Source organism: Suricata suricatta, chromosome 6, assembly GCF_006229205.1.
Source record: "Suricata suricatta isolate VVHF042 chromosome 6, meerkat_22Aug2017_6uvM2_HiC, whole genome shotgun sequence".
In the NCBI taxonomy this organism is placed as follows: domain Eukaryota; kingdom Metazoa; phylum Chordata; class Mammalia; order Carnivora; family Herpestidae; genus Suricata; species Suricata suricatta.
In genome coordinates this window covers 101,019,164-101,043,151 of record NC_043705.1, presented here as the reverse complement: position 1 = coordinate 101,043,151, position 23,988 = coordinate 101,019,164, and the positions used below count along the sequence as shown (strand labels likewise).

Genomic DNA, 23,988 nt, shown 5'->3' with positions numbered 1-23,988 from the left:
CTCTGTACTGACAGCGTGAAGCCTGCATGGGATTCTCACTCTCCTCTCTCTCTGCACCCCCCCCAACTTCCACTCTCAAATAAACATCAAAACAAAACAACATTTTCCTAAAGTAATTTCAGAGAAGGAGCCAGAGACATAGGGGTCTACCAAACAGAACCTCCTCCCCTCTCCCCACTTCCACAACTTTTCCCTTTTCCTACAAGGATTCATCACCAAGTGAAAAGTTTACTGAGATTTGTGTATTTTAAACTCATCAGAAAGGAGACAGGTAGATTGGGTCAAGCAGTTAGAATACAGAATGTAGAGATAAAGACTGATGTAGTCTAGAGGATGTGAAATTTTTCATCAAGTACAATTAGACAGAATGTAACTACTTAAATATTTATTTTTAGAAAACTGATTTTATTATGAAGCCTTTGGAATTTCTCTAAAGTCCAAAAAATTGAAATGAGTCAGAAAGCTAAAAATCAATGTGCCTCAGCAGTCTGTCCCAAAATATAGGCCAGAGATTTTTTAGAATTACCATGCCACATTAAAATTATACTACTTTAAAATATTGCAGGTAGTTCATAGAATCCCCAGAATTTCATTTCAATATCAGTTCCAAACTACAACTTTCAAAAGTAGCTTATGCTTTTGTCTCAGGAGTAATCCTACTGACAGCTGGTTTACACTGTGGAAAATACACTTGTATGGGAATTTAGTACATTTGCCCACTTGAATTCTTGGATGCAATATCAACTTTCATTAAAAATCCAGTTTAGTAGAGAAAGGCAATTTACAACTGTAAGTTTCAGTTCTTGACTCTTTTAAGACCATCAGATACTTAGTAAAAAGTTTATTTAGCCACTGCCTTCTTTCAATAAAGGATTTAGGGTGATCAATGCAGGAAACCACATGTGAAGTTAACAATTGAAAACTAAAGCCACCAGCTATAATGGTGTTAGCATTTTCCAAGGTGGGTTCTGTGAGATGTTAGCAGACATTAAGTTAAAACCAAAAAGGGAGTCTCAAACCAAATAAGTTTGAGGAGCACTGAGATGAACTATTAAAATGATTTTTCACTGCAAGACCTTTTTTAAAAAATTTTTTTAACATTTATTTATTTTTGAAAGACAGAAAAAGACAGATCATGAGCAGGGGACGGGTAGAGCAAGGGACACACAGAATCAGAAGCAGGCTCCAGGCTCTGAGCTAGCTGTCAGCACAGAGCCTGATGTGGGGCTCGAACCCACGAACTGTGAGATCGTGACCTGAGCTGAAGCCAGACGCTTAACTGACTGAGCCACCCAGGCTCCCCTGCAAGACTTTCAATACCCTTCCCCAAGGCAAACTTAAATATTGTCAGAATATCTAAAAGGCTTTGGTTCCAATTAGCACATTTGAAGAAACATTGCTCTTGCCTTTCTAAATTGGTAAGTAAGCTACTTGAAGATTGGGATTAAATTTATTTTCATTTTATTTTCAGTGAAAACAGTTTCTGTAATTTGCAATTAGCCAGAGCAGCTTTGTCAAAACCACAGAAAAGTTTGATGCTTTAAACATAACTGACATTTCAACACACTTTTAAAGGGTATTCTTATTACAGATATTACCTCTAAGAACAAACAATTCAATGAGACCTATTAGAAATGCTTATAGCTCCAAGCTTAGAAAATTTCAGATGATTGGATGAGGCAGATGAATTCGTGCCAATGGGGCAGGGCTTTGTTTAGTCTGTAGATCTCTATCTAGTCAGAGCCAACAGTGATTTAAAGAGCTAAAAATGAGCAGATATGGGCATTTGTAGTTAGGCATGCTTATCTGCAATTGGGTTACTTTTCTCCATAAGAGCTACCCACGTTTTCCAACCCAAATTATCCTGTGGATCTGTATACAATCTAAACTCTTGACTTATGATCCTAGCACTGTTGTCCATCCTCACCAGCCATTAAGTAGAAGAAGGAATTGGTGGTACAGGGCTAGCCTGAAGACAGGTAGTTAGGAAACACTAAACTATGCTCTATAATATTCAGCTGCCTTACAACACATTGCAATGACATTGCACAGAGTAATAAAAATATAAAAAATGAAAATAAAATTTTATTGGGAAGAGGAAATATTACACACAATTAAGTTTAAGGTTGATGAAATGTATTCCATTCACAACCTTTCCTTAAGGAACAAATATAGACTTAGTAAAGTAAGAAGTTGGAAGCTTAGAACAGGTTTCCATATACAATTTCCAAGCAGTTTTAAATAATAAGATCTCAATCTGAATAAATTAAATAGATCATTGCGGGAAAAGAGTATTGGTTTGTGGATATTTCTGATCCTCAGTTTAGGTGACTTGTAGATCTCTTCTACCATGATCCCAACTCTGATGGTCCTGATCCTGTTCTAAATAAGTTCTTTTGATCCACAGTGGACACTTAGAGGACACATCACAAGATGGATTTTTATTGCTCGTTGTGAATTTAAAAAATTCCATGTGCTCTTACATGAACTCCATGATTTTCATGGTTTTAGAGATGGCTGTTTGAACCAAACCTGGAAGAGTTTTTCCATTTGGGGTAGTGCTCAAGTCACATATACACATGTGAAAAGAGTTTGAAAATGGCATCAGAATATGTGCACAACATCTTTATTGATAAGTTTTAAGTCTCATGTACGCTAATAGGATCTGTGCAATTCTGGAGACTATTGAATAAAAATAAATATCTGATAAGTATCTGTACACGGTATAGAGACCATCCTCATTTGAACAGTATTTGTTTTGCTTATTTCTATACCCCAAACAGAAAATATCCAACAAGAACAATTTTATCTGTGTTTATTTAATTATAACAAAAGTAGAACAATGCATACCAAATGGAAAAAGAAATCCAAAAAAGATGATGAAAATGTTTAGGAACAGAAATGACTAATTTAGTTGAAGGAATTACCCCAGGGTCATGAAAACATATTTGCAACTTATAATTGGTTATTCACATAAGTTAAATTTAGCAACTGAGTCCCAATTCACTACTAAAAGTTATCAAAATAAATGTTACATAAAAATTGAGACTATCCATAAACATTACATAAACACCAAACAAAAAAATCATATAAGAAAAATAAATGTATGTTGAGATAAAATACAAATCACACTTGTCATGCCAGATATATACTCCCTATCCCTTCAAATATAATTGTGAGGATTCAGTATTTTTCACATTCCAAGAAAAAGTAATGATAATATATGTTGATGCAAATTTCAGCCACAGAAATAAACTACTTTATCGCTTAAATATTCCTAAGATGAAACATCAAGGCTCCGGCTTCACTAATCAAATCTTCATGAAGGTATACATTACGTTTGATGTTGACACCTCATATCATGGCTGACTACTTTCAGCAAAGTATTCTAGGCTTATTTTTTCACATCAACTGACCCAGAATATATTTTAAGAAGTGTTTATTTTCTGTGCATATTTGTTTTAAAATTATAAATTCCTGAGCACTTTTTCTTCTTCCTCCTCATCACTGTCAGTGACATTGACTTGCTGGATGCTAGAGGGAGTTGACGATGGAGCTGTGAAGACGTTCTCCAAGCCTCCGATTTCCAACGGAGGCATGGGAGTTAAGCGTTCTTCCCCACTGTGGCTATGACTGTTACAGTAAGAGGTCCCATCCACGCTCTCACAACTCCAAGAATCTTCGCTGTGTGTACGTTCATCTGGGTAGTCTCTAAAAGAATAGTCTCTATTTAAAGCTGAAAACATACCCTCATGTTTTTGGTACCTGTCTTCATAATAACCAAGGCATTCTGGCATTGAACTTGGAAAATTTCCATAGCCAAAGGGAGGCCGACTATAAGGGCACGTGCTGCAGCAGAAAGACAAAAAAGGAGTTAGATCATATCTTGTCCACATATTGCCTTGTATACAGACTGAGCAAATTTAACTGCATCCTCTTTGGGGCCTGGAAAGTTCCCAAGATAACCTTTCTCAACCACTTCATGTATCCATCTATTCTTTTACTACTATCAGGTCCCAACATAAACTAAATGGCAAAGTTTGTGACTCACCAAAACTATTATCTATTATCAGCCTCAGGCTTCTTACCCTTGAACATTTTGATAAACAAAAATGGTTTATCTGGACTTTTCTCTCATGATGTCTAATACCATGTAAGGTTTTGGAAATGCAGACATGTTATACTGTGCTGAAAACTGATACTTAGTAAGCAGTGCAACTATTGTCCTTACTAGTGTTTGAAACAAAACTTACGGGGTGTGATGTATAATTGTGTTGCAATCAAGACCTGCTCATCAACTGCATTTTTCACAAAACTGAAACAAGCAATCCTAAAATTTGTATGGAACCATGAAGGACACCAAATAGCTAAAGCAATCTTGGCGGGGCGGGGGGAGCTGGAGATATCACAGTTCTACAGTAATCAAAACACATGGTGCTGACACAAAAATAGACATATAGTTCAGACATAGAGAACTGAATAGAGAGCTCAAAAATGAATCTATGATTATATGATCAATTAATTTATGACAACACAGGCAAGAATATACAATTGGGAAAATACAGTCTTCGATATGGTGCTGGGAAAACTGAATGTCTACATGTAAAAAGAATGAAACTGGGCCACCTTTCAGTAAAATACACAAAAATAAACCCAAAATGGATTAAAGACCTAAATGTGAGACCACAAAAATCCTAGGAGAGAACACAGGCAGTAATTTCACTGACCTCACTCATAACATTTTTCTAGACAAGTATCCTAAGGCAAGGGAAACAAAAGCAAAAATAAACTACTGGGACTCCATCAGAACAAGAAGCACTGCACAGCAAAGAAGGCTATCAACAAAACAAAAAGGTAACCTACTGAATGGGAGAAGGTATTTACAAATGATGTATCTGTTAATATCCAAAATATATAAAGAACTTACATAACTCAACATCAAAAAACAATCTGATTAAAAAATGGGCCTCAGAGGACCTGAATAGATATCTTTCCAAAGAAGATATAGAGATGGTCAACAGACATATGAAAAGATGCTCAACATCATCAAGGAAATACAAATCAAAACTACGATGGAATATCATCGTACACGTGACAGAATGGCTAAAGTCAAAAAGACAAAAAAATAACAAGTGTTGGTGAGGATTTGAGAAAAAGGAACCTCATATGCTGCTGGTAAATTGGTACCAGCCACTATGGAACACAGTATGGAGGTTCTCAAAAAGTTAAAAATAGAAACTCCATATGATCCAATAATTCCAGTATGGGATATTTACTCAAAGAAAATGAAGACATCAATTCCAAAAGATATATGCACCCCTAGGTTTATTGCAGTTTTATTTACAATAGCCAATGAATGGAAGCAACCTAAATACCCATCAGGAGATAAAAGGATAAAATAGATGTGATATGGAGGGGGAGGGGAAGGGGGAAAGGGTGTGATGGGCATGGAGGAGGGCACTTGTGGGGAAGGTCACTGGGTGTTATATGGAAACCAACTTGACAATAAACTACTAAAAATAAGTAAACATTTAAAAATAAAAAAATAGATGTGTTATACATACACACAATGGAGTATTATGCAGCCATAAAAACATATGAGATACTGGGATGCCTGGATGGCTCAGTCAGTTAAGCATCCAACAGATTTTGGCTCAGGTCGTGATCTCACAGTTCATGGGATTGAGCCCTGCATCCAGCACTGTGCTCGGGATACTCTCTGTCTCTCTGTCTCTCTCTCTTGCTCTCGCTCTCTGCCCTTCCCCGCTTCTCATGAAATAAACTTAAAAAAAAAAAAATGAGATCTTGCCATTTGCAACAACATAAATGGACCTACAGGGTATCACGCTAAATGAAATAAGTCAGATTGAGAAGGACAAATACCATGTGATTTCACTTAGAAGCAGAATAAAAAAATGAACAAAAAGCAGAATCGGACCTATAAATACAGAGAGCAAACTGATAACTGCCAGAGGAGAGAGGGGTGGGATGTTGCACCAAATGGGTGAAGGGGAGGGGGAGATACAGGCTTCCAGTTAAAAAGTCACAGGAACAAAAGGCACAGCGATAAGCAATACAGAAAATGATTTTGTGATAGCAATGTATAGGGACACATGGTAGCTATACTTGTGATGAACACAGCACAATATATACACTTAACAAATCACTGCTGTACATCTGAAATGAATATAACATCGTGTGTCAACTATACAAAACAAGTTCCTGGGCAGGGGTGGGGCTGCACCACCCAAACAGAGGATGACAACTTAACTTTAATTAACAATAAGTAAATTGAAAACACTATCAGATTTAGAATGGATATTAAACTGTGGTTTTAAAGATCATTTCCAAATAAAATTTTTGCAACATGAACAATTGAAATGATTAGTTTTGCTGCTTTACAAACTGCCTTTTTAAGGAAAATATAAAAATTCTACCATTCAAATCCAATATTTTTTAGGTATAATAAAAGCACAGACAGGAATCATAGGGAAAAATATACAGAAGTCTAAGCAAGAGTTCCCTGGGCTCACGGACTCCATCTAGCGACAGATTACATAAACATAATAACCACACTCATTAGCAAAACCTGTGACAAGTTGGGGGTTTCATTTCATGTTCCTACTTTATTTTTTTTTTAAAAGGTCAACTTGTTTTCTTCCATTAAAAAATAAAAGTGCAATCAACGTATTAGACTATCATCTCAAACTGAAAATATGTGGTATCTTCAGTGGTTTGATATCTCACCCCCAAATCTCCAAGTGTTACAAACCTTGCCCATGTTAACTATCACACATATGAGGCTAAGTTTCCAAAATGTTTCAGGTTTCCTTTCCTATTGCCACATCTTCATTCAAGCATTTTCAATGTGATACATATGTCCCGAGCGGGTTATACTTCTAGCTTGTGTGGTTTTCTCCTGTAGCTCTTCCACCTGTACGTCTTCCCATCCACTGAATTACACGGATACTTCCTCTTCCACAAAGCCTTCACTTCAGCGGCTTTCTTTTTCCAGGACTCAATGTAGGCAAGATATTATGCAAGGCTTGGTGGAGAATTTAAGTTAAAAATGATCTAGGGGCACCTGGGTAGCTCAGTGAAGCATCTGACTCTTGGTTTCAGTTCAGGTCATGATCTCATGATTCATCTCTCCCCCTCTCACTTTACCCCTCCCCTGCTCACTTGCACATGCTTGTGCGCTCTCTCCCATGTGTGCACGCTCTTTCTCTTTCTCTCTCTCTCTCAAATAAAGAAACATTTAAAAATAAAGAAAATAAAAATGACCTAGAATCTAGGTATACACTAGACATGTCCTCAAGTCTGTAAGGCAAACTGCAAACATCAGATGGCTCTACCGGTGTGGTAAAAACACATTACATCCACAAAATAGATCAGTTAATACAAGAGTAATCCTAGAAGGTTGCATGGATGAAAATGAATAACTTTTGGAACACTGAGGTATAGTGGGAAAAGCATCAATTAGAATTATCAAAATGATAATATTAGCCAACATGCAATAAGCATTTACTACGTTTCCTAGGCATCTGCTAAGGTTTAGGTGTTATCTCAATTATTCGTTAGACTAACCATATGAGACAGATCTTCTATGTACACTCTACAGATGAGAAAACAACCTGGAAGAGACTGACTAATGTGCTCAAAGTGAGTACTTAGTAAGAGTGAAACACAATCAGGCAAGCTAACTCTAGAACTTTTCTCCTAACTACCATGCCTCATTACCTGGGTACTAGTTCTAGCTGGGTCACTGAGAAACCTGGTAACCTTAAAGAAACCTAAATTTTTCTGAGCATTGGGCTCCTTATATTTAAAAGAGATAATACTACCTGTTCTGCCAACTTAAAAGGTCTGCCATGAGGAACTTGCGGGAGGAGGTCTATATGAGTACTTTAGAAACTAATTGAAATGGTGGTTATGTAGGGGTGTTTGGGTGGCTCAGTAGTCGGTTTAGCACCTGACTTCGGCTCAGGTCCTGATCTCACTGTTAGTGGGTTCAAGCCTCATGCCAGGCTCTGTGCTGACAGCTCAGAGCCTGGATCCTGCTTTAGATTCTGTCTCCCTCTCTCTCTGCCCCATCCCCATTCATTCTCTCTCTCCCTCTCTCTCTCTCTCTCTCTCGCTCTCTTGCTCTCTCTCTCTCTCTCAAAAATAAACATTAAAACATTTTTTAAAATAAAAGAAATGGTGGCATGTAGGAGGCAAGATAGAAGAGGGGAAGAGACAGGCAGAGAAGCCAGACTTCTGAGAATGTACTTTGTATTACAGTTTTGGCTTTGAAACCACATGACAACTTTGTATAATTTTAAAACAAATGTAATATTTTAAAAAGTAATGCCCTAAAAATTAAAAGCAAATGAAAACGAATTAACCCAAGCTTATGTCAAGTTGTAGTTGCTTTAACTACACAGAGAAAAATTATTTCAAGATAATTTAAATTAGATACTTTTATTGTGTCTTCCTGGTAAAATATACCCTAAAGAGAAAAGAATGACAAACATTAAACTGCATTTGGTAATTTTATTGTTTGTGATACTGCTGCTTTGAAACTCTTTATATAGCTGTTTTGAAGCTATTCTCTCTCTCTCCCCCAACCCCCACAAACATATAAAAAAAAAAGAAAACGTGTTTAGTAGGACAAATCAAATATACTATTATCACCAGGAAACAAGATTTTTAGGAAGAAGAGATGTTAGCACATAAAATCAAAGATCTTCACTTAAAACTACAATATTTAATTTATTTTGGAAATATCAACATATACTCATGATTATTTCTCATATAAAAATACATTTTCTCATCTTTTCCACTGAAAAGACCTAGACACTTTGTTAGTTCAGTAGCAATAAGCATCCCTATTGCCCAAATTGTGATTTCAGGAAAAGAAACTTGGATTTCTGAATAAAATGGCTGATTCCAGGTCTGGTATGTACAAAATGTACAAGAAAAACCTAGGGCATACTGTGCCAGAGAACAAAAATGCTATCAAAGAGTAAGAGCACAGAACCCAATTTATAGCCAACTGAACAAATGAAAGGATAATTCAAGCACCAAAAGATATAATAATGACTGCAATGTAACAAAAGATACCAAATATATAAAAATCTACTTGTTCATGATGGTATTCCTAAAACAAAGCAAGACGCAGTCATACTGGGCAGGCGGGAAGGGAGAATGAAGAATTTATCCTGCCCTTCCCGTATTTCAGAGTAACCAAGTAGTTGCTGATGGCACATTTTTCTTCAAAAAAGGATTCTAGTTAATGGATGAAGAAATACTGTCTCAGAAAATCACCATTTTGCAATCCCCATGGGTCTAGGCAACAATCACCATAGCTACTAAAATCACTGCAACAGTAATTCTCAACCTTAGCTGACCATTACAATCACCTGGAGAAACTTTTTTATCTAATGTTTAATATTTTTGAGAGAGAGATGGGGTGGAGGGTGGGGGGAGGGGCAGAGAGAGAGGAGGACCAAGGATTCGAAGCAGGCTCTGTGCTGGCAGCAGAGAGCCCAATGCGGGGATCAAACTCATGAACCTGTGAGATGATGACCTGAGCCCAAAGTTGGACACTTAACCAACTGAGCCACCCAGGTGCCCCAATCTGGAGAAACTTTTAAAGAATATTGATGCCCAAGTCCTACCCCAACAAAGATTCTAATTTATTTGGTCTGAACTCTTCAAGTGATGCTACTGTATAGCCAAGAATTGAGAAATACTATTAAGGTGAACTGAGGGTTGAAGGGGAAGGAGGAGTGGGGGAAAGAGGTGGTGGTGATGGTGGAGGGCACTTAAGGGGAAGAGCACTGGGTGTTGTATGGAAAACAATTTGACAATAAAATATTATGGAAAAAAAGGTGATAATTCCTGAACCCATAGATCAGTCTTAACATCACTATTAGAGAAAAACAGACTTTGTGTACCTCTTATGTGATACAGTACAAAGTACACAGCACCACCCATGAGGTATCATTGCCAAACAGAGAAACAGAGAGAGAGAGAGAGAGAGAGAGGAAGAAGAAGAAGACGATGAAAATAAAGGGGCAAAAGGAAAAAAGTAAAAGAAAAAATTTTGAATCGATTTAATCAAGTTGCAAGATCCATCATTTTACAGGAAAAAAAAGTGGGGGAAAGAGAAACATATAAGCAATATCCAAAGATGTAATAAGCAAAATCTAGGATGAGTATACATACACAGCATTAAAAAATAAGGGTTAGAGTACGATTTTAGCAAAGAAGAGATTTAAGAAACATAATCACATCCAATGTGTACATCTTGCTTGGATCCAATTGTAAATAGAGGAAAATTCAACAGGTCAGTTGTTGGATAAGGAACTATTAATGCTTCAGGTATAAAAATGATTCATCATTTTTTCCAAGCCCTTAACTAGTAGATATACATACTGATGTATTTGCAGATGAAACTGTATGACATCTATGGTTCACTTTAAAATAATTAAAGCACTCCTCCCCAAAAGTAGAAGAAATAAACAAATGAATAGCTAAACTGTTGATAATTATTGAGTGATGCATACATGGAGATTCACTATGCTATTCTGCTTTGCATATAAAAATTTCTGTAACAAGATGGTAACTGAAGCAAAAATATAATGCTATTCGTTGTTTCTTTCACTCATCCATATTCATGTAAGATTCCTCCATGTGTTTTCATGGTTTGACAGTTCATTTCTTTTTAACACTGAATAATATTCTACTGTTTATATATATCACAGTTTATCTACTTGCCTACTGAAGGACATCTTGGCTGTTTCTGTTTTGGCAATTATGAATAAAATGGGTATAAACATCTGTGTGCAGGTTTTTGTGCAAACACAGTTTGCAATATTTTTTGTAAATACCAAGGAGTGTGATTGCTGGATCATATGGTAAGAGTATTTATAGTTTTATAAGGAATTGCCAAACTGTCCTCCAAAGTGATTATACCATTATGTATTCCCATTAGCAATTAATTAAATTGTCTGTTGCTCTACATCCTCACCAGTATTTGGTGTTGTCAGCATTTTGGAATTGGTCAATTTGGATAGGTGTATAGTAGTGTCTCATTTAAATTTATAATTCTCTATTATACAGCAATCAAAAACAATGAAGTCTTGCCATCTGCAACAACATGGATGGAATTAGAGTGTATTATGCTAAGTGAAATAAATCAACCAGAGAAAGACAAATATCATATGATTTCACTCATATGTGGAAGTTAAGAAACAAAACAGATGAACATAGGGAAAGGGAAGGAAAAATAATATAGAAACAGAGACAGAGGCAAACCATAAGAGACTCTTAAATACAGAAGGTTTCTGGCCTTCTGTATTTAAAAGAACTGAAGTATTTAAGAACTGAACTTTCTTAAACTGAAGGTTGCTGGCAAGGTGCTGGGTTGGGGGATGGGTTAAATGGGCAAGGGGCATTAAAGAGGGCACCTGTTGGGATGAGCACTGTTCTGTGTAAGTGATGAACCACTAAATTTTTTTCCTGAAATCAATATTACACTATATGTTAACTAACTTGGATTTAAAAATAAAAAAAAAAAGAAAAAAGGAAAGAAAAAAGGAGGAAGAACCAAAACTTTCAAATAAAACATAATGGGGTTGATCCTAATAAATAAATAAATAAATAAATAAATAAATAAATAAATAAGTAAAAATTCCCTAAATATATATAACGTGAAGCATCTTTTCATGTGCTTAACTGCCATCTGTATGTGTTCTTTGGTGAGGCGTCTGTTCACAGGTCTTTTTCCATTTTTAGTCACATTATTTTCTTTTTGTTGAGTTTTAAGAATTCAATATTTTGAATATTTTGTATACCAGTCCTTTATCAGATATATCTTTTGCAAATATTTTCTCCCAGTCAGTGACTCATCTTTTCATTCTTTTGATACTACATTGTTTCACACAGTAGCTTTGTAGTAAGTTTGAAGTCAGTCCTCTAACTTTGTTCTCCTTTCTCAAGATTGTTTTAAAACTATTCCGGGTCACTTAAAATTCCATATAAATTTTAGAATCAGCTTTTCCATTTCTGCAAAAAAAAAAAAAGGCCATTGGGATCTTGAGAGGGATTGTATTGATTCTATAAATCACTTTGGGAAATACTGTCGTCTTAACAATATTAAGTCTCCCAATGCATGCACATAAATACCTTTGCATTTATTGAGATCTTTAATTTCATTCAAAAATGATTTGTAGTTTTCGGTTTACAAGTATTGCACATCCTTAGTCAGACTTATTCCTAGGTATTTAATTTTTTGATACTATTGTAAGTGGGATTGTTTTCTTAATTTCCTTTTCAGGTTGCTCATTACTAGTATACAGAAAATTTAGGTGATTTTTGTATATGGATCTTATATCCTTGCAACTTTGCTGATTATTCATTGGCTCAAACAAATTATTTGTGGATTCTTTGTGATATTCTAAATATAGGGTTTTCCATTTATAGGATGATGTGCAAATAGAGGTAATTTTATTTCTTTTATTTTGGATGCCTTTTTTTTCTCACTTAATTTCTCTGACTAGAGCTTCTAGCACAATGTTGAATAGCAATTGTGAAAGCAGATATCCTTTTCTGGTTTTCAATCTTAGGGGAAAAGCTTTTGGTCCTTCATCAATGATGATAATATTAGCTGTGGGTTTTGATCAAAAATACCCTTTATAGGGGCACCTGGGTGGCTCAGTTGGTTGAGTGTCTGATGTCAGCCAGGTCATGATCTCATGGTTCATGGGTTTAATTCCTGCATCAGGCTCCGTGCTGACAGCTCACAGCCTGGGGCCTGCTTCAGATTCTGTGTCTCCCCGTCTTTCTGCCCCTCCCCCACTCATGCTCTGCCTCTCTCTCTCTCTCTCTCTCTCTCTCTCTCTCTCTCTCTCTCTCTCAAAAAAATGAATAAGCATTAAAAATTTTTTATCCCTTTATCCCTTTATCACACTGAGGAAGTTTTATTCCTAGTTTGTCCATTAAGTTTTGAAATCAGGAATTGCTTTTTATAATAAAAAGGTGTTGGATTTTATCAAATGCTTTTTCTGCATTAATTGAGATGGTCAGGTGGTTTTGTTCCTTTATTCTATTTGTGAAGTGTCTTACACTGATTGATTTTCAGATGTTAAACCATACTTACATTCCTGGGGTTTATAAATCCCACTTGGTCTTGACATACAATCCTTTTCATATGCTGGGGGATTCCGTTTGCTAGTATTTTACTGTATATATTTTACATCTATATACTTAAGATATATTGGTCCATGATTTTCTTTCTCATGACATCTTTGTCTGGCTTTGGTAGCAAGGTAATGTTGGCCCTACAGTTGTTTCCTCATATTTTTTTGAGGAATTTGAAGATTGGTGTTAATTCCTCTTTAAACATTTGGTAGAATTCACCAATTAGCCCAGGGCTTTTCTGTGCTGGAGGTTTTTTATTAGGATTCAATCCTCAATATAGGTCTGTTCAGATTTACTATTTCTTCTTGAATCAGTTTTGATAATTCGTATATTTGTCCATTTTATCTAGGTTATCTGACTGGTAGGAATACAATTATTCACTGTATTTTCGTAGTCATTTTTATTTCTGCAAAGTTGGTAGCAATGTACCCAATTTCACATCTGATTTTAGTAATTTAGGTTTTCTCTTTTTTTTTTTTTAGTCAGTCTAGCTAATGTTTCAGCAATTTTATTGATCTTTTCAAAAAGCTTTTATTAATTTTCTTTTCTCTATTTCATTAAGCTCTCTCTTGTTTTTCCATTCTTTACCTACCTCTAATCTTTATTATTTCTTTCCCTCTGTGAGCTTAGGTTTTGTTTGTGCTTCTTTTTGTAGTTCCTTAGTATAAAGTTATGCTGTTGACTTGAGATCTTTTTAAATGTAGGGTCATTGCAACTGTAATTTCTGTCAATACTGCTTTCACTAAGTTTTGAGATGCTGTGTTTTCATTTTTACTCATCTCAAAGTATTTTATAATTTCTCTTGTGATGTCTTATTTGACCCATTGGTTTTTGAAGAGTTCAAACTCCATATATTTTTAATTTTTTAGTTTTCTTTCTGTTATTAAAAGTTTCATTCTATGATGGTTGGAAAAGAAACTTTGTAAAATTTTAAAAAGTTTTTAAAAAGTTTTGAGGCTGCTTTGTGATCCAACATGTGGTTTATCCTCCATAATATACCATGTACAATTGTGAAGTATCTATATTCTGTAGTTGGATGAAGCATTATATATGCCTATTATATCTAGTTCATTTACAGTATTGTTCTATATCCTTGTGATCTTCATTCATTTAGAAAGAATTATCTTTTTTTAAGACTATTTTTTTTGAGAGAGAATGAGCGAGTGAGCTAGTGGGGGTGGGGCAGAGAGAGGGAGACAGAGGGTCCGCATCAGCCTCCGTGCCGACAGAGAGGCTGATGCAGGGCTCGAATTCATGAACCACGAGATCATGACCTGAGCCAAAGTCAAATGCTTAACTGACTGACCCATCAGGCACCCCAGAGAAATATTCTTCTACTCATTATTTCAAGTATACACAGCTAGCAACATACTCAATGGTGAAAACCTGAGAGGTTTTCTCTAAGATCAAGAATAAGACAAGAATGTTCATACTTGCTATTTTTACTCAACATAGTATTATTGGAAGTCCAAGTCAGAAAAAGACATCCAGGCAAGAAAAAGAAATAAAAGGCATCCAAACTGAAAAGGAAGAAGTAAAACTGCCTCTGTTTGCAGTGACATGATATTATACATAGAAAACCCCAACGATTCCAACAAAAAAATGTTAGAACTAATCAACGAATTAGGTAAAGTTCCACAATACAAAATCTATACACAAAAATCATTTGCATTTCTGTATACTAACAATAAACTATTATAAAAAGGAATTAAGAAGACAATCTCTTTTATTAATTATTTTTTTATTTTTTTAAATATTTATTTATTACTGAGACAGAGAGAAACAGAACATGAGCAGGGGAGGGGCAGAGAGAGAGGGAGATGCAGACTCTGAAGCAGGCTCCAGGCTCTGAGCTGTCAGCACAGAGCCCAATGTGGGCCTCAAACCCATGAACTATGAGATCATGAGCTGAGCTGAAGTCGGACACTTAACCAACTGAGCCATCCAGGTGCCACAAGAAGACAATCTCTTTTATAACTGCTTTGAAAAGAATAAAATGCCTAAAACTAAAGTTAATCAAAAAGATAGTAGACTTATACACTGAAAAATATGACATTGTAAAATAAATTATGGAAAACACAAATAAATGGAAAGATATTCTGTGCTCATGGATCAAAAGAAATATTACTGTTAAAATGTCTATACTACCCAAAGCAATCTACAGACTCAATGCAATCGCTATCAAAATTCCAATGGCATTTTTTACAGAAATAGAACAATCTTAAAATTTCTACAGAGCCACAAAAGACCCCAAATAGTCAAAGCAATCACAAGAAAGAACAAAGCTAGAGGCATTACACTCTCTGATTTCAAACTATATTACAAAGCTATAATAATCAAAATAATATGGCATTACATAAAAGAAGACACATAGATCAAAAGAATACAGAGACCAGAAATAAACCCACACATATATGGTCAGTTAATTTACAGAAGAGTCAAGAATATACAATGGGGAAAGGATAGTTTCTTCATTAACTGGTGTTAAGAAAACTGAACAGCCACATGGAAAGAATGAAACCCTTATCTTAAACCATACATACAAATCAACCTAAAATAAATTAAGGACTTGAACATAAGACTCCAATTCATAAAATTCTAGAGAACACATAGGCAGTAAGCTCCTTGACATCAGTCTTACTGATGATTTTTTGGGTCTGACACCAAAAGGAAAGGCAATAAAAGCAAAAACAAACAAGTGAGGCCATATCAAAATAAAAAGCTTCTGCACAACAAAGGAAACCATCAACAAAATGTAACAGTAATTTACCAAATGGGAGAAAATATTTTCAACTCATATATCTGATAAGAAATTAATATCCAAAATCTATAATGAACTCCTACAACTCAATAGCAACAATAAAAATCCAATTAAAAAATGGGCATGAGGGGTGCCTGGATGGCTTAGTTGGTTAAGTGTCCAACTCTTGATTTTGGCTCAGGTCATCACTGCATGGTTCATGAGATTAAGTCCCACTGACAGTGTGGAGCCTGCTTAGGATTCTCTCTCTCTTCTTTCTCTACCCCTCCTCCTATTCTCTCTCTCTCAATAAATAAATAAACCTAAAGAATGGCGGGGGGGGAATGGGCAGAGGATCTGAATAGACATTTTTCCCAAGAAGACATACAGATGGCCAATAGGTACAGGATAAGGTGCTCAACATCACTAATTATCAGGGAAACGCATATAAATACCACAATGAGACATCACCTCACACCTATTAAAATGGTTTTATCAAAAAGACAAGAAATAAGTGTTGGTGTGGATGTGGGGAAAAGGGAACTCTTCTTGTGTACTGTTGGTGGGAAAGTAAACTGATGTAGCCACTGTGAGAAATAGTATGAACATTCGTCAAAAATTAAGAACACTACCATATGTTTCAGCAATTCCACTTCTGGGTATTTATTAGAAAGAAATGAAAACACTAACTTGAAAAGATAACTGCACCCCTATGTTCATTGCAGCAGAAGTTCGATACACACAATTGGATATTATTCAGCTGAAGAAAAAGGAAGAAATCCTGTGACAATGTGAATGGAGCCAGAGGACTTTATTCTAAGTGAAATAAGTCAAAGAAAGACAAATATGGTTATGATCTCTCTTATATGTGGAGTCTTACAAAAAAAAAAAAGGAATTAATAGATACAGAGAACAGACTGGGGACTGCCAGAGATGGCAGGGCTGGAGGAAGGAAATGGGCAAAAATGGGTGAAGGTGGTTAAAAGTTACAAACTTGCAGTTGTTATAAGTCAGTCCTGAAGACATAATATGTAGCACAGTGACAGTAGATAGTACTACCATATTGCATATTTGAAAGTTGTTGAGAGAATAAATCTTAAAGTGCTTATCACAAGCAAAAAAAAAGTATGTTGTATACATAAAACTAATGTAATATTATCTGTCAATTATATCTCAAAAATAAAGTATTTAGGTCTTCAAATATTATTGTAAATTTATCTATTTCTCTCATTAATTCTGCCAGTTTGGGCTTCATATATTTTGGGAATGTATTTTTTCATATGTATATGATTATAATCACTGTATCTTTTTAATGTATTGATTCTTTTCTCAGGATATAATATCCTTCCTTGTCTACTGTAACAATTTCTTGAGAGAAAAATAATCTCTTTGGTTACTATTAGTATGGAGTATCTTATTTTTTCACTTTCAATCTATTTGTGCCTTTGGATCTGAAGTGAGTCTTTTGTAAACAGGATATATTTTGATCCTATTTTTATTCCATTCTACCAATTTCTGCCTTTTAATTTGAGGGTTTAATCTACTTACATTTAAAGTGATTGCTGATTAGGAAGCACTTACTCTAACATTTTGCCATTTGCTTTCTATATGTCATTTTTTTGTTATTGTTTCTGAGTTTATCCACTGAGGTCTTCTTTTGTGTTTAATGGGCTTTTCGAGTACTATTTTGTTTCCCTCATTTCCTTTTCATATATTTTTATTTTGTTTTATTTTTAAATTTTATTTATTTTGAGAGACAGAGACTGTGTGAGTGGGTGATGGGCAGAGAGAGAGGAAGAGAGAGAACCCCAAGTAGGCTCTATATTGCTAACACAGAGCTTGGGGTTCAAACTCATGAAGCCACAAGATATGACCTGAGCCCAAACCAAGAGTTGGACACTGAACTGACTGAGCCCCCCAAGTACGCCTGTTTCTGTAATTTTTTAAGGTATTTCCTTAAATTATTGTCTTGTGGATTATAATTAAAATCCTAAATTGATAATAGTCTGTTTAAATTGATATTTACCTTCATTGGCATATGAAAACTCTATATAAAACATCACTCCCACTTTATATTGTTGTTATAAATTACATATTTATACATTCTGTACCCATTAACATTATGTATTTGCCTTTTAAACAATATGGAAAAAAGAAAGAGAAGTTACTAACCAAAAATACAATACTGGTTTTGTACCTACTGATGTAGTGATCTTTACCGGGGTTCTTTGTTTCTGTTTGGCTTTGAGTTACTGTCTAGTGTCTTTTCATTTCAGTCTGAAGTTCTCCCTTTAGCACTTCTTGTAGGACATGTCTACTAGTTATGAACTTCCTCAATTTTTCTCTGAAGGTTTTTATTTCTCCTTTATTTTTTGAGAATATTTTGTCAATTATAGAATTCTTAGTTGATGGGTTGTTGTTTTTTTCTTTCAGCACTATGTATCCCACTGCCTACTGGCCTCCATGGTTTCTGATGAGAAATTGGCTGTTAGCCTTTTTGAGAATCTCCTATATGAGATATTGTATGTTTCTTCTTATTGCTCTCAAGATTGTCTCTTTATTTTTGGCATTTAATGGTTTGATTATAATGTATTTCAGTGTTGATCTCTTTGAAGTTATCTTATTTAGTATTCATTGAACTTCTTGGATTCACATCTTTCTTCAAATTTGGATCATTTTTGGCCATTATTTCTTTAAATATTCTTTCTGCCCTTTCTTTTCTTACCTCTTCTCCTGGAACTCCCATGATGATATGTTAGTACACCTGAGTGTGTCTCCCAGGTCTTTTAAGTTCTTCACTATTTTTTTTTCTCCTTCTCAGATTGGATGATTCCACTGACCTGTCTTCAGATTCACTAATTCTTCTGCCTGCTCAAATATGCTGTTTAACTTCCATAATGAATTTGTTATTCAGTTATTGTAATTTTAAGTTCTAGGATTTCCGTTTGGTTCCTTTTTATAATTTCTCTTTATTGATGTTCTCTATTTGGTGATAGTCTGCTCTCCTGGTTTCATTTAGTTCTCTGCCCACAGTTTCCTTTAGCTCCTTTAGCTCAAGACAGTTGATTTAAAGTCGTTGTGTAGTAAATCCAATGTCTAGGCTTCCTTAGGAATAGTTTCTGTTCATTTTTTCTTGGCAATACCATACCATCTTATTTCTTTGCATGCTCAATAACTTTTTTGTTGAAAATTGGACATTTTGAGTATTATCATGAAGTAATTCTAAAAACCAGATATCTCCCCGACCCAGGGTATGATATTTTTTTTCCCCCAGGATATGATATTGTTGCTTCTTTGGGGTTGTACTTGTGTACTTCATTGGTGACTTTTCTAAACTATTTTTGTTTAGATTTCATTCTATGCCATGTGTGATTATTGAGTCTGTTCCATTAGCTTTTTGATCAGCTAGTGATTTGACAGAGCTTTCTTTAAACATGTAGAGCCAAAACAAAGCAAAGCAAAAAAATACCCACCCAGTCTCTGCATATTGGTTCTAAGTTGGGGTACTCCTTCAGAGCTTAACCAGGCTGTTTACAATTTTTTTTTAGACTTGATTTCCTGCTTACACAGAGCCTAAAGATCACTCAGGGGTGAAAGCTTACAGTCTTCTCAGGTGTTTGCTGAATATGTGTCTAGGCAGGACATGTGTGTGTCATTCTGGGTTCCCCAGCACACGTGGGAGCTTCTAAAGCCCTTATTCCCCCATGTACCCCCTTTCCCAGTCTATTCTAGGCTTTTCATTCTGTAGGCTTCTTGCCCCATCTCTTGTCTTCTAGCCCAGGAAGTTGTGGATAGTATATGCCTTTCAATATTTTCCACAAACACCACGTGAAAGACCATTCAAACCCTGAGAATGTTATGAGATTAGTAAAACAACGGTAAGCCCTTGAACCAATTCTTCAGGAAACCACCAAGCAGGTCAAAATGCAGAATCATAATGCTTTGAGATAAAAGATCCGTATTGCCCCCTCTAATAGCAGAAAGTCACATGGGCCACCACCCCCTTGACCATCACTAAACTACAAAATGAGGGATGATTGTAACAAACTGGGCCATGGACTTGAAAGCAAGCAATCTCATTATGAATTGAAGCAACATAACATATATCTGAAAAGTTCTTTGAGCTATTGGTATAGAAGTGGGGAATAATTTTACTTTCCTAAATAAGTAACAATAAAAGACTGGTGTTATATATGTAACATTCCAATCTCAATAAAAAATATCTCTGTACACTTAACAGCAATTGAAAAGCAGAAGTTATATTCTATTAGAAGGTTTGCAAGGGAGCTAAAGTCTATGGCTCCAAAATGAAAAGTTACAAATTTGTTTTCCCTAGATACTTCCCTATAAAAATAACTTCCTATGGGACCCTGGGTGGCTCAGTCAGTTGTGTCTGACTTTGACTCAGGTCACCATCTTGTGGCTCATGGGTTCAAATTCTATGTTGGGCTCTGTGCTGACAGTTCAGAGCCTGGAGCCTGCTTTGAATTCTGTGTCTCCCTCTCTTTCTGCCCCTCTCCCACTCTCAAAAATAAATAAGCATTAAAAACTTTAATAAATAAAATAAAATAAAATAACTTCTTTTACTAATAGTTTATATGGGAAATTTTTTGGTTTGTTAAAAAAGACCACAGTGTAACTTTGGACAAGTCATTTAACCTCACAGACCAAGCACTCTCCTCTATATCATTGCTACTCAAAGTGTAGTCTACAAACCAAAAGAGCTGGCATCACTTAGGAACATGTAAGAAACGTAGACTATCAGGCCTACTGTACCCTTAGACTGCTCTACCCTAGACCTACTGACTCAGAATCTGCATTTTAGCAAGATCACATGTGATTGATACACATAGAAAAGTTTGAGAAGCACAGCTCTATACAGTAAGGTGTGTTTGGGGGAGGGTAACTAACTGATCTCAAGGACTCTTATAACTGATTTTTCTGAAAAATCAGATCTGTTAACATTGGAGCCTGTATCATCTTGTGGCAACAGTCAGCTAAAGCTGAGTAGCAGCTACCCCATTAGATGGGGCATGAACTCTCTTTGGCTCCCCTAGGCCTGATCTAACCTCCTTTATATATTTATGTTGATTGCTTGGCCCCTACTCAGCCTCTAAGCTAAATCAGATTCCAAACAGAAATGAGGAAGTCCCTTTTTTTTTCTTTTTTACTAAAAATGTGTTTGCTGTATGTATCTTTAGGTGAAAGAAAAAAATGTTGATTTACCTTGATGGGAAGTAGTGAGGTCCAGGTAGGAAGTAAGGGTGATGAAAAGAGAATCGAGGTGGTGTCCCAAACAATGTGGTTGGATGGCCAAGGGGAGGAGCCTGGTAGACATGTGGGTGTGGAATAGGAGGAGCCTGGGGGATTGGGGCACTTCTGGGACAAGTGGAAACGCTGGGATACTCCTTGGGAGGCTGGATGGTTGAGGCTGCAAATCTGGCGTGGGCAGTACTTGCACTAGTTGGAATCCTGTTGGTGCTCTCCAGAGAGACCGGAGTGGGTCTCTGCACAGAGTGACTGGCTCCAGAATGTAGCTGATGAGTGTCTGCTGGGGAGGGCCCAGCGAAGCGCTCCGATGGGAGTGCTGGTCGCAGGGGCAGACTTGGAGCCTGGACAGCTACCTGGGCAGTACTGGAGACGCTGGGCTGGAAAAGTGAGATGGGGCTTGGGCGCTGGACTGCGGGTGTGGGCAGCTGGGCGGCAGGTGTGGTGTCACCTTTAGAAATAAAAACAGCACAGGTCTAGCATTAACTGCATTGCTCTATGTCTTTCTTTTTTCAGAATTTAATAAATTGTACAACCAGAAGCCTTCACTAACCACCTTACCTAATAATATCACCACATCAAACTACTCTATTTCTTTTATAGTATTTTGAACAAGTAAAGGTCATTTTGTTTACCTATTTTACATTTTTTGGTCTCTCTTTCCCACCTAGGTTCTAAGTGCCATGAGAGGATAGACCTTTTGTTTTGTTCACTGCTGTGTCCCCAGGGCTCAAAACTCTGTCTGGCACAGAATAGGCCCTCAACACATATTTTTGAATGGATAAATAAATGAATAAAATTATTGAGTGATTGAATGAAAGACAAATGCACACAAATGCTAATATGCATATATAAATCTTTCTCTAGAAAATAATATGAAACTACTGAAACTAATAACATGGTTACTTTTAAGGAACAATCATCTGGGAAAAGGGACAGGGCAGTGAGGCAGAAAAAAGTAGACTTTCATTTGATATCTACCATTTGAATTTTCTATTGTCTAAATATGTTAACTTTATCATAAATATTAATTGAGTTTTCAGGGTAGTGGTATGCATCATTTCTCTACTATATCATATACTTCTCTATATTAAATGAAATATAAATAACATTTAATATTTTAATTGAAAAAATAAACAATCTGTAAATTACTTTGCTTTATTGCATTCAAAGTGAATACATAAGGAAATTTCCAGGTGAAAAGAAGACTCACCACAGAATCAACAATTTGTGACAGATATGAAAGGAGTATTATTGCAGCAAAGCATGATGGATATGGCCAGATTTCTAAAGTAGATGAAACAATCATGTTCTTGAACAGAAGAGGTCTACTAATTGAGTTGCAGAGTTATTCAAATAACACATTTAGCCTAAACTTAACTAAACTTTTCCAAAGACATAGAGAAGCCATAGCAATAGACTCAAGATCTGGTTTATTCCAGTGCAATTAAATCTCTGTTAATATATAAGATGCAGTCCAAGAACAGACTCTATGATTAGAAATATCTCTGTGAGAGGCTGAAAGGAATGCAGATCTTCTCCTAGCCTTGCCCAGGTAAGGTCTTTCTTTTCTTCTTTCTCTCCAGACAAGGTATATAATACTCTTCTTAAACCTGCAGGTAGAGAATTAAGGGCTATACCTGTTTCAAAGGTGGCCCTTAACCCCGTGAAGTACAGATAATATAGGAGCAGGGTGTAAATGAAACCATCCTGATCCATAGTTGATAGGGTTATGTACCCTCCCATCTGTGAGGCACAGGCCATAGGTCTTTCCTGATTGATCAAGCATAAAGTAATTTCCCTCTTCCATGTTCCCTCAGAACATGTAAATCTATAACTTATCACAAAATAGTATAAATCTTTGTTATTTGCCTGTCTGCCACCCTTACCACAATCACAAAACTGGAAGCGTAAAACAGAAGGAACAGTTTCATTCATGTTTGCATCCAGTATTTGGCACAGAACATGGATAATAACAGGAAAGATATAACTAAAATCTAACAGATAAGTCTATAACTGACAGCACTTCTGCGACAGATCTAGTCTAAAGAGAACTCCCTTCTATAAACAATTGTGAAGCCGGGCTGACTTGTAAAATCTTACTAGTTTATTAATTAAATTATCACTGCACTCAAGCTACCTGCTCCTAAAATCTACCTCTGACACAGGTTTCTTTTCCCCACAGCTAGTATAAGAAGTTCTTGGTCCTCAGTAAAGAAGGATCTTCCAAGCAAAGGAAAGGAGCTCTACAGACTAACGAATATTATTTCAGTTACTGAGGAAGGAAGGGACTAATCTTTTAGCTGGTATGAAATGTTCTTTTTTAACCAAAAGTATTTCTATAAAAAAGATATATGAGGCATGAGATAAGTCATGCATTTCTTTAACTCGGTGTTCACTAAGAAACTAACATATGCCAGGCACTGTTTTGGTCTGAGGTTAAAAAAAAAAATAGATACATAGTTACACTGTAATATAATGAAGATGTCCTAAATGTCAAAATTCCAGTTGTTAAGCAGGAAGTTAAAGTCTGCGTCGTCCAGTCATCTCTATAAACTGTCAGTGAATAGGGAAGACTTGTGAGAAGGGCAGAGCTCTGATGTTTCAAGTTTTAGATAAAGTATGTAAAAGACTAGTCAGTCACTTGTTTTCTATTCTTATAGCCAAGGGCTAGAACGTAGAAGGTAGAAGAAATGTGCACCACTTCCAAGACTGGTTCATGCAAAACTTTCATGCATTATCCTCCATGCTCTTCCCTTTCTCTAGGTTCATGCACACGAGTTTTGTTGGCC

General features: G+C 36.0%; 1 protein-coding gene across 3 annotated transcripts in view; it reads right to left on the bottom strand.

Annotated features, from left to right (window-relative positions):
* Nucleotides 1-2,610: 2,610 nt before the first annotated feature.
* SOX30 (SRY-box transcription factor 30) overlaps nucleotides 2,611-23,988 on the bottom strand; it is a 29,797-nt gene continuing 8,419 nt past the window's right edge. The window contains exons 4-5 of one of the 3 annotated variants that reach the window (XM_029941413.1): nucleotides 21,155-21,647; nucleotides 2,611-3,849 (exon numbers count right to left, since the gene is read on the bottom strand). In XM_029941413.1, coding sequence (XP_029797273.1) covers nucleotides 3,468-3,849; nucleotides 21,155-21,647 — 875 coding nt within the window. In that variant the 3' untranslated portion in view covers nucleotides 2,611-3,467. Of the gene's footprint in view, nucleotides 3,850-16,601; nucleotides 16,689-21,154; nucleotides 21,648-23,988 lie in introns of those variants that run through there. The other 2 variants (XM_029941414.1, XM_029941415.1) reach the window with 2 other exon arrangements.